At 40.0% G+C, this 20,093-nt stretch overlaps 1 protein-coding gene across 4 annotated transcripts in view; it reads right to left on the bottom strand.

Moving 5' to 3' along the window:
- phf21aa (PHD finger protein 21Aa) overlaps window positions 1-20,093 on the bottom strand; it is a 430,721-nt gene that overhangs the window by 12,922 nt on the left and 397,706 nt on the right. For all 4 annotated transcript variants that reach the window (XM_068045947.1, XM_068045944.1, XM_068045945.1 and 1 more), the window contains 2 exons: window positions 19,199-19,259; window positions 10,628-10,782 (listed from right to left, as the gene is read on the bottom strand). In XM_068045947.1, the coding sequence (XP_067902048.1) occupies window positions 10,628-10,782; window positions 19,199-19,259 (216 nt within the window). The remainder of the gene's footprint in view (window positions 1-10,627; window positions 10,783-19,198; window positions 19,260-20,093) is intronic.

Here is a 20,093-nt window from a genome sequence, read left to right as displayed (position 1 = left end):
TCCCGAAGAACGAACAGAATACCACCTCTCTGACACTCAGCAACTAGCATTTATATAGCACTTTTAATGTCAAAAAAACATTCCAAGAGAGATTCCAGCAGCACTTTTTTTTAAATTACGGTGACTAGGAGAGAGGAGGTTAGAAGATTTAAGTTGTTGTAACTGTATTAAAGAGCCTTAAATATGTAGCTACTTGTCAGTTTATGTAAACCTTACTGCCCCAAAACTCAACATTAATATTACTGCTTTTGCTACAGCCAGAACAAACTTTGCACGTATAAATGCATCCTTTTGTGAAAATGGAAATATTTGATATTTGTTAATCCCTCAAGGCCAAGTTTGAAACTTTTCAACAACTAAAATTTCCTTTTTCGTTGCAGTTCTGGACATTAAAAAAAAACTTTTGATACAATATTATTGAATCAACATAATCACAAAATTAGAAGTCATTTCTCACTGGCAAGAGTTCTATTTCATGCAATGGTTTACAGTATCTGCATCCATCCACATTTCATATCACCACTTTGAATTTCAGTGAGAATGAATGAGAAAGTCAGGGACAAAAAAAGCTCACTCCTCTGGTAAGTTAACTCTCCCATCTTAGCATACAATTATACAGTGAACAACCCCAATATTGTTTACCTGCACCAGTCTACAGATTATTCCAAACATTTATTAAGTATTCAAAACATATTGTTAGAGAAAGAATAGCAAAAACAGAGTGTAATAGTGGTAATTTATTATGGGTGTGAGTGAAAGAGAAGGGCACATGTAAACGAGGAGTTATTTCTCATGAATCAAATCATTACAATGTTATATTTTTTCAACAGATTTCAAAGTACATTTTTAAACACTATCACAATTGGAAAAGCAAATATTTTCCAAGTGTGCCTTCACAAATAAATGTCAGAGTACACTACACTGTCAATGTGCTGGAGATTCAAGCCCACGTCTGACAAGGCAAGCTGCAACTCTCAATGGTTGAACAATTTTCCAGGTATGCCTAATGTCCAATCGATTCACCAGGCATTCCCAACAGAACATAGGAACTGGAGTCGGCTATTTAGCCCCTCAAGCCTGTCCCACCATTCAATGAGATAATGGATGACCTACACCCCATATCCCTTAATACCTTGGATAATAAAAATCTATCAACCTCAGGTTTAAAATTAACAATTGACCTAATATCAATTACTGGGTGCGGAAGAGAGTTCCAAACTATGCGTGTTGAAGTTTTACTGAATTTCACTCCTGAAAGGTCTGGCTCCAATGTTTAGACTTTGTCCCCTATTCCTAGATTCACTAACCAGCGGAAATAATTTCTCTCTATCTACCCTATCTGTTTCCCTTACTATTTTGAAAACGTCAATCAAATCACCTATCAACTTGCTAAATTTTAGGGAATTAAACTATTATGATTTAGCCCTTGGAGTTCAGGTATCATTCTGGTAAATCTACGCTGCACTCCCTCCAAAGCCAATATATCCTTCCTAGGATGTGGTGCCCAGAACTGTTCATCGGACTCCAGGTGTGGTCCAACCAGGGCTTTGCATAGCTGTAGCATAACTTCTACTCTCTTGTATTCTAGTCCTCTAGATATAAAGGCCAGCATTCCATTCGCCTTTTTGATTATTTTCTGTACCTGTTCATGATTTTTTAATGATTTGTGTACATGGACCATCAGATCTCTTTGGACTACCACTGTTTCTAGCTTTACACTATTTAGAAAGTGCCTTGTTCTATCAACTTTCGGTGCAAAGTTGATGACCTCACATTTACCTACACTGAAATCCATTTGCCAGTTTTGTCCATTCACTTAATCAATTAATATCAGTTTGTAATCTTCCATCTTCACTGCCTACAAGATCGCCTATTTTGTGCCACCTGTATATGTAGCTTTCTATCCTATCATTTAAGTCATTAATAGTGAATAGTTGAGGTCCCAACACAGATCCTTGCAGGATACCACAAGTAACATCCTGCCCATTCGTGTGCTGGCCCATTATCACCACTCTCTGTGTCCTGTCACTCAGCCAATTTCCGAACTAGATCAATAATTTGCCATCAATTTTTTGTGATAGACAAAGCAAAACGATCCCACAACCACTGGATCAGATCAAAGCTCTGCAGTCCTGCCACATCCAGTTGTGAATGGCGATGGACAATTAAACAACTAACTGGAGGAGGCAGCACCACAAACATTCTCACCCTCAATGATGGCAGAGCCCAGCATGTCAGTGGAAAGGACTATGCTGAAACATTTGCGACCATCTTCAGCCAGAAGTGCCGAAGGGATGATGCAACTCAGCCTTCTTCTGAGGTCCCCAGCATCACAGATGCCAGTCTTCAGCCAATTCGATTTACACCACATGATATCAAGAAATGGCTGAAGGCCCTGACAACATTGACTGTAGTACGAAGGCTTGTGTTCCAGAGCTAGCCACGCCCCTGGCCAAGCTATTCCTGTACAGCTACAACACTAGCATCTACCCGACAATGTGAAAAATTGCCCAGGTATGTTCTGCCCACAAAATGGAGGACAACACCAATCTGGCCAACTACCACACCCCATCCCCCCATCAGTCTACTCTCAATCATCAGCAAAGTGATAGAAGGTGTCACTGATAGCACTATCAAGCAGCACTTACTCAGCAACTACCTGAGCATTGATGCTCTGCCAGTGGCACTCGGCTCCAGACCTCATTACAACCTTGGTCTAAACATGGACAAAAGAGCTGAATTCCAGAGGTGAGGGGAGAGTGACTGCCCTTGACATCAAGGCAGCATTTGACTGAACGTAGCATCAAGGAGGCCTAGCAAAATTGAAGTCAACAGGAATCGGTGGGAAACTCTCCACTGGTTAGAGTCATACCTAGCACAAAGGTTGTGGTTGTTGGTGGCCAATCATCTCAGCCCCAGGACATCACTACAGGAATTCCTCAGGGTAGTATTCTAGCCTAACCATCTTCAGCTGCTTCATCAATGACCTTCCCTCCATTATAAGGTCAGAAGTGGGGATGTTTGCTGATGATTGCACAGTTTTCAGTACCATTCACAACTCCTCAGATACTGAAGCAGTCCTTGCCTCCACAGAGCATGACCTAGACAATATTCTGACTTGGGCTGATAAGTGGAAAACAACATTTGCACCACACAAGTGCCAGGCAATGACCAACCCCAACAAGAGAGAATCTAACCATCACCCCTTGAAACAGCATCATCACTGCTGAATCCTGAGGGTCACCATTGACCAGAAACTGAACTGGACCAGCCATGTACAAACTGTGGCAACAAGAAAAGGTCAGAGGCTGGGAATTCTGCAGCAAGTAACTCACCTCCTGACTCCCCAAAGTCTGTCCACCATCGAAAAGGCACAAGTCAGGATAATGATGGAATACTCTCCACTTGCCTGGATGAGTGCAGCTCTAGCAACACTCAAGAAGTTTGACACCAACCAAGACAAAGCAGCCTGCTTGATCAGCACCCCATCCACCACCTTAACCATTCACTCCCTCCACCACCGACACACAGCGGTAGCAGTGTGTACCTTCTACAAGATGTACTGCAGCAACTCGCCAATCCACCTTCGACAACGCCTTCCAAACCTTTTACTACCTAGAAGAACAAAGGCAGCAGATGCATGGGAACACCATCACTTGCAAGTTCCCCTCCAAGCCACGCACCATCCTGATATGGAACTATATCGTCATTCCTTCACTGTTGCTGGGTCAAAAACCTGGAACTCCGTCCCTAACAGCACTGTGGGTGCACCTTCACCAGATAGACTGCAGCAGTTCACCACCACCACCTTTTCAAGGGAAGTTAGGGATGGGCAACAAATGTTGGCTTTGCCAGCAATGCTCACATCCCAAGAACAAATAATAATAAAAAAAATGCATGTCAGCATGGTAGCAGTCTCTTGTGAGGGATTTTATCAAATGCTTCCTGGAAATCCAAATAAACAACATCCATAAAAATTCCCCTGTCCACTACTTCAATCATTCTTCAAAAGATTCAAATCAAGTTTGTCAGGCATGACCAAACCTTTACAAATCCATGCTGATCAATTCTCCAGGTATACCCAAGAGCCGATCGATTCTCTGGGTATACCCAATAGTTGATAGATTCATCAGGTATGACAAATGGCCGACTAATTGATTAGGTATTAAGGTTTTTAGAGATGGTAATCAAGCAACCAGAAGGTATGCAGTGGAAAGCCACTGAATGAATTTCAATGAGCTCCAAATTTGGAAATCTTAGAACTCTTCAGGGGTAAATTTTGTGCTCACAGAGATTTGTCAGTGATGGGGAATGAAATATTTATTTCATTACTGTTAGCCATCAGTATCAGGCATGTCTAAGTCAGGAATTTTGCCCTAGACTCAACCCTAGGAGAGTATTAATGCACTGCTGCAAATGCATGAAAGCAATTTTTTATTTTCTGCTTCATTCTGCTGAACAGTGTTGTGGAAACTGGGTGAGGCCACACAAATTCACCCTTACATTTGTCAGGGAGCAGAGTTTCATTCTTTCAGACTGGGCAGGATGTAAACCCAATCCTCAAAGGTGGAAATTTGAGTCTCCTCGAAACTTGTTAATTTCCCCAGTCGAAATTCAGCCAACTATCCACATCTCTGTTACACGATGCATAATGGGAAGCAGCAGAATTTTTACCTTACTGTGAAGGGATCCTGAATGATACATTTTTCTGTGTCCAGATTGCAAGCTGAGTGTGGTGAGTGGGGATTCGAGTTTGGTGAGTGGGGATTTTAAGTGTTATCTTTATAAAAGTCTGGTCTGCAGTTTGCATTTAACTGGGATTTACCCTCTAGTTTAAAGTAGGGTTAAGAAAGTAAAGCAAGTTTCTTACAGTATTAGGCAGGGATTAACAGGCTCGACTGCAGAGTAGCTGATTAGTTAAGTAGCTGACCATTCTAATCTGATTGCCGCAGTTTCAGCTTCAAAAGGTATAAACACAGAGGTCTAGGTGCAGCCCGCAAACAGTGTGCAGATTGCAAGCTGAGTGTGGAGATTCGAGTTTGGTGAAGAGGACAGGAGCTGCTCCATTTTGTACTTTTTTAATGCTCCAGTATTTGGTTCTTGCTTTGGTGCAGTGGAAGAAGCTGTCTGGTGAGTATCTGGTAAGCTATTCCACTTAGAATAAATAGTCTGTAAAGTTAAGGTGTGGCAGGGCAGCTCTGCGGAGTGGAATGTACAGCATGTGGCATGTCATGGATGCACCACATGTCCTAGACAGATACATCTGCAGGAAGTGTCACCGGCTGCAGAAGCTTGAGCTCCGGATTTCGGAACTCAAGCGGCGGCTGGAGTCACTGTTGTGCATCCACGAGGCAGAGGACTACGTGGATAGCACATTTAGGGAGGTAGTCACATTGCACGTTAGGAACATGCAGGCAGATAGGGAATGGGTGACCACCAGGCAGTTTAAGAGAACCAGGCAGATAGTGTAGGAGTCCCCTGCTATGATCTCACTCCCTAATCGATTTTCCATTTTGAATACTGGTGAGGGTGATGGTTCCTCAAAGGAATGCAGTCAGAGCCAAGTTTGTGGCACCACAGTTGGCTCAGCTGTACAGGAGGGGAGGAAGAAGAGTGGAAGAGCAATAGTGATAGGGGATTCGTTAGTTAGGGGAACTGATATGCGTTTCTGCGGCAGTAAACTTGACTCCAAGATGATGCATTGCCTCCCTGAACCCAGGGTCAAGGATGTCACAGAGCGGCTGCAGGGCATTCTTCTGCAGGAAGGTGAACAGCCAGAGGTCGTGGTCCATATTGGTACCAATGACATAGCTAAGAAGGGGGATGAGGTCCTGAAAGCAGATTTTAGGGAGCTCAGAAGGAGATTAAAAAGCAGGACAGCAAAAGCCGTCTCAGGATTACTCCCAGTCCCACATGAAAGTGAGCATAGGAATAGGAGAATTGAACAATTGAACATGTGGCTGGGGAACTGGTGTAGGAGGAAGAGCATCAGATTTCTGAGACATTGGGATCGGTTCTGGGGCAGATGGGACTTGTAGAAGATGGACAGGTTGCATCTTAGCAGGACTGGGCCGAATATCCTCACAGGGATATTTGAGAGTGCTGTGGGGGAGGGTTTAAACTAAATTGTCAAGGGATGGGAACCTGAGAGGGAGCACAGATTGGAGGGAAGCAAAACTGGTAACTTATCAGGGGTGTGGGAACCAGGAGCAAGTATCAGACAGGAATACCAAGGTGCACAGAATACGGGGGTAGATAGTACGTTATTAGGGAATAGTAAGTTATTAGGTGGGGTCAGAGTAAGGGAGAAAGTAATAAAGTCTGAATCAGGGTTAATGTGCATGTATGTGAATGCACGGAGTGTGGTTAATAAGACTGGTGAGGTACAGACACAGATTGCCATGTGGAAATATGATGTTGTGGCTATAACAGAGACCCGACTCAAAGAAGGGCAGGACTGGGTGTTAAATATTCCTGGATACAGAGTGTTCAGGAAAGACAGGAAAGGGAAGAAAGGAGAGGGGTGGCAGTATAGATTGAGAGCATTGCAGTACTGGAGAAAAAGGATGGAACAGAAAAGGTGCGATTACATTGCTCGGTGTTGTCATAGACCACCAGCTAGTGGGAAGGACGTGCAGGAACAAATTTGCAAGGAAATTACAGAGAGGTGCAAAAATTATAGGGTCGTTATAATGGGGGGGCTTTAATTATCCAAACATAGACTGGGATAATAGTAGTGTAAAGGTCAGTGAGGGGCAAGAGTTCCTAGAGCGTGTGCAGGAAAATTTTCTACAACTGTATGTTGCTAGTCCAACAAGAAAGAAGGCACTGCTAGACCTGGTTCCTGGGAATGAGGTGGGATAAGTGGATCAAGTATCAGGAGAGCATTTAGGGAATAGTGATCATTGTATCATAAGGTTTAGGCTGACTATGGAAAAGGACAAAGAGCAATCCAGGGTAAGAATAATTAACTGGGGGAAGGCCAACTTCAATGGGGCAAGAATGGAGCTGGGGCGAATAAACTGGAGTCAAAAGCTGGCAGGAAAACCAGTAGATGAACAATGGGCTACCTTCAAAGAAGAGATAGCTCGGGCACAGTCGAGGTATGTTCCTTTGAAGGGGAAAAGTAGGGAAAACAAATCCAGAGCTCCCTGAATGACAAAAGAAGTAGAGATTAAGATAAAGAAGAAAACGTGTGCTTATGACAGATGCCAGGTTAAAACACAATTGAGAAGCAGGCTGAATATAGAAGGTCCAGAGGGGAAGTGAAAAAGCAAATAAGAGAAGCAAAAAGAGAGCATGAAAAGAGACTGGCAGCTAATATTAAAGGAAATCCCAAAGTTTTCTATAGGCATATAAATAGTAAAAGGGGAAGTGGGGCCAATTATGGACCAGAAAGGGGATTTACACATGGAGGCAGAGGGCATAGCTGAGCTACTAAATGAGTACTTTGCATCTGTCTTTACCAGGAAGATGATGCAACCCAGGCAATGTTGAAAGAGGAGGTAAGTCAGACCCTAGAGGGGTTTAAAATTGATAAGGAGGAAGTATTAGATAGGTTGTCTGTACTTAAAAGTGGATAAAGCAACAGGGCCGGTTAAGGTGTATCCAAGGATACTGAGGGAAGTGAGGGTGGAAATCACAGAGGCACTGGTCATAATTTTTCAGTCTTCCTTAGACTTGGGGTGGTGCGAGAGGACTGGAGAATTGCAAACGTTATCCCCTTCTTCAAAAAAGGGTGTAAAGATAAGTCCAGCAATTACACGCCAGTCAGTTTAACTTCGGTGGTGGGAAAACCTCTAGAAAAAATAATTCGGGACAAAATCAATTGTCACATGGACAAATGTGAGTTAATTAAGGAAATCCAGCATGGATCTCTGAAGAGAAAATCATGTTTAACGAACTTGCTAGAGTTTTTTGAGGAGGTAACAGAGAGGGTTGATGAGGGCAACGTTGTTGATGTGACTTACATGGACTTTCAAAAGGCATTTGATACAGTGCCACACAACAAACTTGTGAGCAAACTTGTAGCTCATGGGAATAAAAGGGACATTAGCAACATAGATATGAAATTGGCTGAGTGACAGGAAACAAAGAGTAGTGGTTAATGGATGCTTTTTGTGCTGGAGGAAGGTTTGTAGTGGAGTTCCCCAGGGATCAGTGTTGGGATCCTTGCTTTTCCTGATATATATTAATTACCTAGACCTTGGTGTACAGGACACAATTTCAAAGTGCAGATGATATGAAACTTGGAAGCATTGTGAACTGTGAAGAGAATAGTGTAGAACTTCAAAAGGACATAGACAAGTTGGTGGAATGGTCAGATGAAGGTGGCAGAAGAAGTTCAATGCAGAGAAATGTGAAGTGATTCATTTTGGGAGGACGAACATGGAGAGACAATATAGAACAAAGGGTACAATTCTAAAGGGGATGCAGGAGCAGAGGGATCTAGGTGTATATGTGCAAAAGTCATTGAAGGTGGCAGGACAAGTTGAGAGAGCAGTCAATAAAGCATACAATGTTATGAGCTTTATTAATAGGGGCACAGAGTACAACAGCAAGGAAGTTATGTTGAACTTGGATAAGACACTAGTTCGGCCTCAGCTGGAGTACTGCATCCAGTTCTGGGCACCGCACTTTTAGACGTGAGGGCATTGTAAAGAGTACAGAAAAGATTCACGAGAATAGTTCCAGGGATGAGGAATTTCAGTTATGAAGATAGATTGGAGAAGTTAGGACTGTTTTCCTTGGAGAAGGCTGATTTGATAGAGGTATTCAAAATCATGAGGGGTCTGGACAGAGTAGATAAAACTGTTCCCACTCATGAAAGGATCGAGAACAAGAGGGCACAGGTTTGAAGTATTTGGTAAGAGAAGCAAAAGTGACATGAGGAAAAACTTTTTCACGCAGCAAGTGGTTAAGGTCTGGAATGTGCTGCCTGAGAACGTGGTGGAGGCAGGTTCCACTGAAGCATTCAAAAGGGAATTAGACAGTGATATGAAAAGGAAGAATGTGCAGGGTTATGGGGAGAAGACAGGGGGATGGAGCTGAGGGAATTGTTCTTTTGGAGAGCCAGTGTGGACACGATGGGCCGAATGGCCTCCTTCTGCACTGTAACAATTCTGTAATCTACTCCATATTATTTTTTCCTGCATATCTGATAACTGGTAAATTTTGTGCTCACAGAGATTTGTCAGTGATGGGAAATGAAATATTAATTTCATTACTGTCAGCCATCAGTATCAGACTGGGCTGGATGTAAACCCAATCCTCAAAGGTGGAATTTTGAATCTCCTCAAAACTTGTTGATTTCCCCAGTTGAAATTCAACCAACTATCCACATCTCTGTTACAAGATGCATTATGGGAAGCAGCAGAAATTTTACCTATGAGATCCTGAATGCTGCATGTTTCTGTAATCTACTTCATATTATTTATGAAGTATTATATTATATCTGATAACTGTAGCAGTGGAATGTTCCATCCTTCTGTTAACATTCAGGCACACCCCAAAACGGACATGGAATGTTAACGGCGAATTGTAATAAATGGTGCACTTGTAATAAATGGTACAATACAAGATACTCTTGTATTGCGGGAACATAATTAAAGTTAGGGCTCTGCACTTTGTAAACCACTTAAGCTAGCGTTTAAAAAAAAAAAATCACAAAAAAGAAAAATAAAATACACGATCAGAAACAGCTCAAGCTTTACTCCTCTGGTTGATGGTTTCGTGTCAGCCTTTTATTAAGTTACAGCTTTGCAACACACTCTGAAGTGTGAAATATTGCTCCTCCCATGCCTCATCTTCCAATACAGAAAGGAATCAATAGCAGCCATAGGGAACTCCAGTTCAAACTGCCCTATCCTGCTGACTGCAGGTGAAAATGAAGGAGTATTATTTTCAAACACAGTCACTTCAGGCCTCAAGCAAGTCACTTGACTGCTGGTTCTGCATAGAAATGGGGGGAAACAAAGAACATAAAAACATCCAGATGATGAATAGCTCAGAATCACAAGCCACATCATTTCTTTTGTTGTGATGTTTGACTAAATTAGCGATGCAAAAAATTGGTCGCCGATCATGAAGATCTATGTGGCGAAACATCCACAATCTAGTTGATTTGCAGTGTGCCCTGCCATCTTGCAACTAAGTACATTGAATCGCATTAGGAAAAGAATTTATCAGATTCTGAGGGGCAGTGAGAACCTGAGCCTCAGTTAAACTGAGAATGCAATCATATGTAGGATTTATAGAAACTTGAGTTCTTTCAATGCTCTCATGTGGCATAGAACTTCTCAGCAGATACCTTGTACAGGAGTGATCTGACTTTCAACATAGAAACAAACACTGAAATATTAAACTTATAGCTTTAGAACAGTTTGTGTTGCATTATGTAGATGGAGGCTTTGTTTAGCAACTATGCATGCATAAAAGGGATGTGATGAGTGAGTGAGTGAGGTGAGAGGAGGAGGAAGAGGTGGAAAGGCTCAAGATGTATTTCAAATTACTCAGCAATTTCTGTTTTTGTTACCTCCTACCTATGATACAAGAAAATATATAATCCTGCATAATTAGTATCTCAGAATGTGCTGACTTATTAATCCTTTGAAATTTGGCAACTTACATCTACAGAGCTGGGGCTGGATGCAGACTGTACAGGAGCAGCAAAACTGAGCAAATTTTCTGTTTTTTCAAAATCTGGGGAGGCAGGATGACTCGGCGGGGAGGAGGGTGTCATTGCCCCAATACCCAGCACACTAGTGTACTTAGGAGGGCGACCTACATATAAGAAAAAAAACACAAAATATATACACACATACCTTCAACCATTGATCCTCATTGGCTGCCATTGAGGAAAGAGGAGGAGCACAGACAAGTGTTAACAGTCACAAGTTAAAGGTCAAAACAAGCAGCAAGCAATAATACATAACTGGCATTTAATAAAAAAGGGAAAAAATTAAGTTACCAAGTTGTCAGCACGAATATGTTGGACAAACGTTACCTAGTATAATGTACAGAAACGATACATCTGATCCAAAACTATAAACAGTAACACTGGTAATTTTATTATGCTATGAATTATAAAAATTAATGATGTTACTGATCATATTTTCAAAACCACAATTTGAGGGTTGAATATCTAGCAAGCAATGAAGAAGTTGTTACAAATCAACCTTCTGAATGGCTTTTCACAAATGAATACCTGGCATAATTGTTTTAAAAATATTTTAGTGAGATTGCTCTATATTAAGCACCAATGCAGTTGTCTGGGACAATATGACAATTGTTTAAATCCCAATTTTAATCAGACAATTTATTTTTCAGAAAAAAGCTACATTTGACTAATTTAAAATAACACTTGGCACTAATCATTAAAATTGTTTTGTGTAAAAGCAGTCCTAAATATCTATTACATAAAACATCCAAAATCATCTCGGAAAACCTATGCACAAATTTCTTCATTCAAATACAGAGATATATTTGTTAACATTCAACATAGTGCACAGTGAAGAATATGTTAATGTTCGTACAGTCTCAATTAAGGTAGCATGAGCTAATCATCCATTTTGCAAAGGCATCAATGATACAGCCATTTGCTTCCTCTTAGCCTCTGAATTTGAAACACTACCTGGCCCAGGTAAGGTGGAGGATACAGAAGAGTTAATACATTCACTGCACAATTCTCATCAGAGGTTGAAAGAGACATTGCCAACCACCCCAACACAGTTGTGATGACCCAAGTTAGTTTCTAAACAACACCATTGTGATGACCAATAAGGACTGTGAACACAGTTTATCAACTGCTATCTTCAGCAGCAAAATTACTCTGGAGCCAATCTGGAACCAAAGATGACGGCATTTCATAGAATAATAAAAACTGCTGCACAAGAATAGGCCATTTGGCCCATCCCCAAAAGATCTATCCACTTATTCCATTCCCCAAAGCTTTACAAATTTTTAAAAATCCATTTTTAAAAACCATTATCGATTCTGCTACAACCACTATTTCTAGTAGGGCAGTCATTCCATGTTCTAAAAATCTCGACGTAAAAAATAAGTCCTAACCCCCCTCGCTTCATTCTTTTGATTATTTTAAAGTTATGCCCTCCAGTTAGTGACATACTGATAAGTGGAAATTTACCTAATCAAAACACCTAATCAAAAAGGTTAGCACCGCAGCCTCACAGCTCCAGGGACCCGGGTTCGATTCCGGGTACTGCCTGTGTGGAGTTTGCAAGTTCTCCCTGTGTCTGCGTGGGTTTTCTCCGGGTGCTCCGGTTTCCTCCCACAAGCCAAAAGACTTGCAGGTTGATAGGTAAATTGGCCATTATAAATTGTCACTAGTATAGGTAGGTGGTAGGGAAATATAGGGACAGGTGGGGATGTTTGGTAGGAATATGGGATTAGTGTAGGATTAGTATAAATGGGTGGTTGATGTTCGGCACAGACTCGGTGGGCCGAAGGGCCTGTTTCAGTGTTGTATCTCTAATCTAAAAAAACCTGATCATCACATATATGGTGTGCATTCATCAACATGTTTCACCAAGTGGATGGCTCACCAAATTGGACAAATTTAATATGGGGTTGCCACCAGCAGTCCTAGAACCCTACTTAGTCCAAAACAAAAACAACTTGAAACATACTGATGCACCTTATCACTCCAAAACACTTCTACTTTTTAAGGATCTGGTAGTCAGGTGTCTTTAGGGAACTGAATGCTGAATGTAAGTAGTTTTCACAATGAAAGAAACTTGATCCATTTACTGCTTTTCCTAGGTGTTACTCATCATCTTCACCCCATTGATTTGAAGCTATGAAATGGAATTACTGTATGGAGGCCATATACAAATGGTGCACTAACATTGATTTCATCTTTCAAGGGATTTTAATTAAAAGAATGTCTACCAGCGCAAGTAAAATAAAATAAAAATAAAATAAATTTCAGAAGCCCAAAACATTCCTATAAGTCTAAAACTGACGTCTAACTGTGCGCAGTCTGCATTGCCTTTCATACTGCTCAAATCTGACTAGTTCTAAGTTGTTGCAATAAATATTATGTATCAAAAAGGAAGGCAAAGCTGCAAAAAACTTAATAGCCTGTTGATGATCACTTTTATATAAATAATCATGGTGATAGAGAAGGCTAGTGGACTACAGAGGCTAGAGATGCAAGGTAGATAAAGTTAGGGGTTAAGAGTTGAAGATAAGCTATTGTGCTCAGCAAGGGCAGAGACAGGATGTTCTAATGATATTGCTTCTTTATTGTACAAGAACTGTAAGAGCACTAGTAACATTTACATTCTGTATTCTTACTATGTATAATACATCACTGCGTGCTTGGTGAATGAAGTGGACCCACTTGGTAAAGGCAAGGGATTAAAGCCAAATGGAAGAACAGATTCCAAAATAAAGACAACTGTCTTCAATGAGTGCTCTTCACTGTTTAATGAGTCAATTCAGTAATCCTTAGTTCAACTTCTATAGCTAACACAAATGTCAGGCAGAGGGGAAATGAAAATAATGTACTTTACCTTATGGCATCCTATCAGATGAATATCAACAGACAGTGTGACTGGATGCAATGGAGGAACCCACTGCTCAGCTTGTGGTTTGCTGGTTACAAACTCAATAATGGGAAGGTGGGGTGGGGGTTGGTGGGGTTGAGTCGGGGCGGGGGGTGGGGCAAGGAAAATAAAAGGTAGTAAATAAAACTTTGCAAAACAGTAATTCAGAAAGTACTATATAAAACTATTATTTGGAGTTCTTTTTTTTGGATGGGTCAGGGACAGAGAATGTCCTTATCGATGCCAATGCAACAAACAAAGAGTCAAACTGCATGCAGTATAACAGCAGAACAGGCTAAATATATAGAAGACCAAGTGACAGTAATTTTAGGAGGAGAAAATGCAAAGCTGTGGTACCCCAAAACTCTAATTGCATCTCACCACCATCTTCTCTAGGGCATTTAGGGATGGGCAACCAAATGCTGGCCTTGCCAGCGATGCTCACATCCCATGAACACATTTTTAAATAAACGTTGTTTCTATGCAGAATTAAGAGCTACAAAAGCCTGTTTGTGGGGGAAAACACATTTCAAAAGCAGGTTGAATTGGGGAAGATGTTATATCTTGAAAAATTAAGTATTTCGAATCTGCTTTATGCATTTACATTTCTCACCAGGCTAGATTTTTCACCTATTGACTGTGCATAGGCAGAGAAATGCAACCCTTATTTCTGGATTCTCATCTTGGTTAACAGCAGGATCCTCAGTTCAAAAAGCACGGGCCAGTGATGCAAGTAAGTCAAATCATATATTAAGGATATATATTCTCCATCCTTAAAACCGTCAATAAAATCTGAAATATGCAATAGTACATCTAAACATTACTGCTTTAACAACTGTATGAATTTCAAGATTACTGGTTGCTAAACGGCTGCTGTGGAGAACTACCTTAACTTGAAGTTATGTTTTTAATGTGTGCTTCAGACAGTGAAAATTTGCATTGTTCTGTTGAGAGAAATGCAAACTATTTAACCATTTTCAATATTTATTTACTCTGTCCCAAACAGGAATTCCATTTCAAAGTACTAGAAAGCCAGAAACAGTGGAAAAAACAAACACTTCCCAAGAAAAGTATCGATAGCTTGTATAAATTATTTTTTAAAAAGGTTATCAAGGTGTGATCATAAAGCACACTATGCATGACTATCACTGTGTGAAAAAGTCTTAGTTGTAAATTAAGAGCCAGCTAATGACTTTTAGTGCCTGCATACTATTCCTGAACATGTATTGTGCAACAATACCAAACATCAGGACTTTCTGAAATGCCATTAGTTTAGCACATTATTTAGTAATCAGACAACTAGAAAGCTCTCACCCTGGCATTTCTTGAAATCAATCCAATGTGTGATGTGGGAAAGCCACTTACAGTTTGTATAAATGTAATCACAACTCAGAGGTCACAGTCTTTATGTTCAGTAAATAGAATGTTTTTGATTAGGAAATGTGACCCATGAGACATCGTTGATATCATTGGGAAATGGTAGCACAGTTCTGAAGATATGTATAAAAGCCTGCACAAAACAGCTGTAGATAGAGCTTTAAAGTAAAAATGTGATGGGGGAAAGGGCTCAGGTGAGGGTTTTTTTTTAAACAAATCTAAAGAGAAAAGTCAAGGCCATAGAGCAGTGTAGTAATTTGTGTAAAGATAAGCGAAGTATGACAGGAAGGTACAAAGAGTTTGATGATAGTGCAGTGAATAAGGTCAAATCAGGGAAAAAAGGTAAAAAAAAAGTTAAAATTAAAGGCGCTTTATCTGAATGCAAGAAGCATTCGTAACAAGATAAGTGTATTAATAGCACAAATAGAGATAAATGGGTTTGATCTAATAACCATTACAGAGGCATGGTTGAGAACTAAATATTCCAGGGTACTTGATATTTCAAAAAACAGACAAAATGGAAAAGGAGGGGGAGTAGCCCTGATGTTGAAGGATGACATAAGGACAGAAGTGAAGGAGGATCTTGGCTCAAAAGAGCAGGAAGCAGAATCTGCCAAGAAGTTAGAAACAAAATATTTGTTTAAACACCTCTGCCATTTCCTTATTCCCCATTATGATTTTCCCTATCTCAGCATCTAAAGGACCCACATTTACTTTTGCTATTAGTGAGTGGAAATAAGAAATAACAAGGGGCGGAAAACACTGATGGGAGTAGTTTATAGGCCTCCTGAAAGTAGTTATACTGTTGGACAGGGTATTAATCAGGAAATAAGAGGAGCTTGTAACAAGGCAACGCAATAATCGTGGGGGACTTGAATCTTCATATCAACTGGACAAATCAAATTGGTAAAGGAGTTTATAGGATGAGTCCTGGAATACATTCAAGGCAGTTTCCTGCAATTGTGTGTCTTGGAACCAACCAGGAAAAGGCTATTTTAGATCCTGTCTTCTGTAATGAGACAGGGTTAATTAATAATCTCATAGTGAGGGATCTTCTTGAAGTGCCATCATAACATGATGAATTTCACATTGAGTTCCAGAGTGAAGAACATAAATTCAAAACTAGAGTATTAAACTTAAGTAAAGCAAATTACACATTTATGATGGGGTGAGTTGGCTAAGGTAGATTGTGAAATTAATTAAAAAGATATGACAATAAATAAGCAATGGCGAATATTTAAAGAAACATTCCAAATTTCTCAACGAATATACATTCCATTGAGAAATAAAAACGCCACAGGAAAAGTGATCCATTCATGGTTAGCTAAAGAGGTCAAGGATAGTATTAGATTATAATATTGCCAAGAGTAGCAAGCCTGAGGACAGGGAGTTTTAGAAACCAGCAAACAATGACCAAAAAACTGATCGAGAGGAAGAAAATAGAATGAGAGCAAAATAGCAAGAAATATAAAAACAGATTGTAGGAGCTTCTACAAGTTTGTAAAAAGGAAGAGAGTAGCTAAAGTAAACGTGGGTTCCTTAGAGGCTGAGATGGGGGAAATTATAATGGAGATTCAGGAAATGGTAGAGATGTTAAACAAATATTTTGTGTCTGTTTTTACAGAAGACACAAAATACATGCCAAAAATACTGAGGAAACCAAGGATCTAATGGGAGTGAGGAATTTAAAGTAATTAATTTCAGTAAAGAAAAAGTAATGCAGAAATTAATGGGATCAAAAGCTGAGAAATCCCCTGGGCCTGATGGCCCACATCCCAGGGTCCTAAAAGAGGTGACTGCAGAGATAGTGGGTGCACTGGTTGTGATTTTCCAAAATCTTCCCTAGATCCTAGAATGCTCCCAGTGGATTGGAAGGTAGTAAATGTAACAATGCTAGTAAAGAAATGAGGGAGAGAGAAAACAGGGAACTACAGGCCAGTCAGTCTGGGAAAATGTAGGAATTCATTATGAGGGAAGTGGTAACAGGGCACTTTAAAGATTGTAATATGATTAGGCAGAATCAAGATGGTTTTATGAAAGGGAAATCATGTTTGACAAATCTACTAAAACTTTTTGAGAATTTAACGAGCAGTGTAGATGAAGGGGAACCACTGGATGTGGTACATTTGGATTTTGAAAAGGCATTTGATAAGATCCCACATGAAAGGTTGTTACACAAGGTAATGGTTTATGGGGTTGAGGGGTAATATATCAGTATGGATATAGAATTGGTTAAACAAAAAATTGAAAGTAGGAATAAAAACAGGTCATTTTTAGGTTGGCAGGCTGTTACTCATGGGTGCCATGCAAAGGGAATCAAGGGTTATGTGGACTGGGTGGGAAAGTGGAGTTGAGGTCGAAGGTCAGCCATGAACAATATGAATGGCTTATTCCTGCTCCAATTTCTTATGTTTTTGTGGCCAAACAGTAAGTTTGCATTTTGATTTCCCTTTCCAGGACAAGTGCCTGCCCTCCTATAATGAAAGCTGAATTATTGATTTGATTTAGATCAAAGTGGTTAATTTCCTTGATAACATTAACAGCATTGTGCCTTTGCTTTAAGAGAAATGGTTTATTCTATTGTGTACACGATGCAATGGTGGAAAAAGCTATTCTGATATATCACAACCTAAATTAAATATTGTCTTTTACGTTGGAAAACAACCCAAGCCTCTTCATAGTAATGTTATCAAACAAAATTTGACATCCAACCACATAAGGCAACATTAGGTTAGGTGACCAAATGCCTGGCCAAAGAGGTAGGACTTAAGAAGCATTTTAGAGGAGTAGAGACAGGTAAAGAGGCAGAGAGGTTTAGTGAAGTAAGTTCAGTGCTTATGGCCTAGGCAGCTGAAGATATTGCTGCCAATAGTAGAGTGCTGAAAATTAAGGATGCACAAGAGACCAGAGTTGGAGGAGCGCAGAGTTCTTGGGAGGATCATAGGACTGGAGAAGGTTACAGAAAGAGGGAGGGGGTGAGGCCATGGAGGGATTTGAAAACAAGGATGAGAATTTTAAAATTGAGGCTTTGCTTAACCAAGAGCCAATGCAGGTCAGCAAGCACAGGAGTGCTGTGAGGTAGGATACCGGCAGCAGAGTATTGGAATAGTCAAGTCTAGAGCTAACAAAGGCAAGCACCAGGGTTTCAGTGTGTATTAAGTACAGTGAATAAGTCCAGAAAACTCTACTTGAGAAATTATCAAAAGATGTTGAGATTGATACCAAAAGGATTAAAAATGGAATAGCTGGAAAAGGGCTCAAGTTCTTCTAAACTTTGATTAGATCAAAAGGTCCATTTTGCTCCCTCCATGAGGGGTAATATATATAACCTTGATGAAGTTTTATATCTCAAAATTAACTGAATTTTCCATACCAGAAAAACTCAGATACACTTGCAGTCAATTTGCAAACATTCTTACCAAAGTAACTGACCCATTATGGACTTCCTAGTTACATGTATTTTGTAGTAATTACAAATTTTGTGCTTCATATTATCATTTAATTTATATAAACTGAGACATTAGCCTGTAAGTCATAAGATTACGTTAAATCCCGCAAACAGGTTACTGCAAATGGAATAACTGCTCATCTCTGGGGTACACATCTTAAAAAGGGAAGAGTGCAGCTTCCAAATCATAAGGAGGGAAAGAACGTTTGTAGTAACGGTTATTAGACCCTGAAAGAGACGATGACACATCAAAACTGAAACTGTAATAATCTACAAAGCACCTCTCCACACAATGCATTAATGATCTTGGGAATTCTCAATGTGGGAAATTGTGAACACATTATGCCATGCTGGGCCATTAATGTGTACACTTCTAAAATAACAAGTACACACCCTTTAAGTGAATAAACAAAGCAAATATCACCATCAAAAGTAGTGCTAATGCTGGTGCTCATAGGCAGTTGGGCAGATCTTACTCAAGGCGGACACAGGTTGTATAACATTCCATAGGTAGACAAAAGGCAAAGCATCTTCTAAAAAATCTTCTTTGAACAAAAGCTCCTTAAATATTTTTACGTTTAGTCAAATATAAAATCTGTGTGTTGTTAAACTTATGTGTGTTTGGTCTACGAATGACACACACTATCAAAACCAAAAGCTTATTTCTCAACATCAAACAATAATTGGATCCTCTGTTCCCTATTGATATTAACAAAGCTAACTAAATTTGAATAAATTGACTGAAGTGAATAAAGGAACCTCCAAATATACACTTGTTTTACCAGAGGCTACTTATGACTTTTACCTCTTCTCCGTGTCCCAGGTTGCACAGGGCTGTTCAAGTAAGTTACCGCAGACTTTTTGCGCTGTAATACAAAAAAGGACACAAAAATAAGTACACAGGTAGACAGTGAAAACAGCAAACAATAAAATAACTGTCCATCATGGTATACAGTCTCCCCCTCCTATTACTCCTGACACCACCTGTACTTGATTTCCTCTCATTCTTGCGTTACGGTCATAAAGCAAACTCAAAAGACATTTTATGTTGTTATCAAGGTACAAATATCAGAAATACTGTACTGAATTCCAAAAAAATATACAAACAGAATTGAAAACTAAAATTTGGAAATTATGTTAAAGGCAGTAACGTAATCACAATTTAGAACAACACCGCTAAAGTTAAGACAAAGTGCTTGTAAAATGTGATGGTTATGTTGGAAAGCAAACAACCCCCATGACATCCAGCCATTTGTTGTGACCCACACAAAAGGATCATTGATCTGCTAAGCGTGGTTCGCAAATCATCACACGAAACAAGTCCTTTTTTAAAAGTGTCGCAAACACCATCCGCAAGTGTTGCGTCTGATCCAGACATCGACACTTATGATGAAACACGAGTTAAATGAGACAACACCCGATACCACACATCAGTATCCTACTCATGAGTGGAAATGTCCGCCATACTTGAGCGATTATGTTACAAACTGAAGTAATGTCCAAACGGAACAATGTAAGAAAACCATCGAAACTCTTATTTACCAAGAAGGGGAGAGATGTAGTGTATTGTTGATTTATTGTTCATTTAACATGTAGTGTATTGTTCATTTGAGGCCACTGTACATGCTTGGTGTAGTGTGTGCAGTGTGCCACTAGAGATAGTTGATAATCAAGGTTCAAGTTTACAGCAGCAGTCCGGA

This window comes from Heterodontus francisci, chromosome 14 (genome assembly GCF_036365525.1).
Source record: "Heterodontus francisci isolate sHetFra1 chromosome 14, sHetFra1.hap1, whole genome shotgun sequence".
Classification (NCBI taxonomy): Eukaryota; Metazoa; Chordata; class Chondrichthyes; order Heterodontiformes; family Heterodontidae; genus Heterodontus; species Heterodontus francisci.
This window is presented reverse-complemented; position numbering and strand designations above follow the sequence as displayed.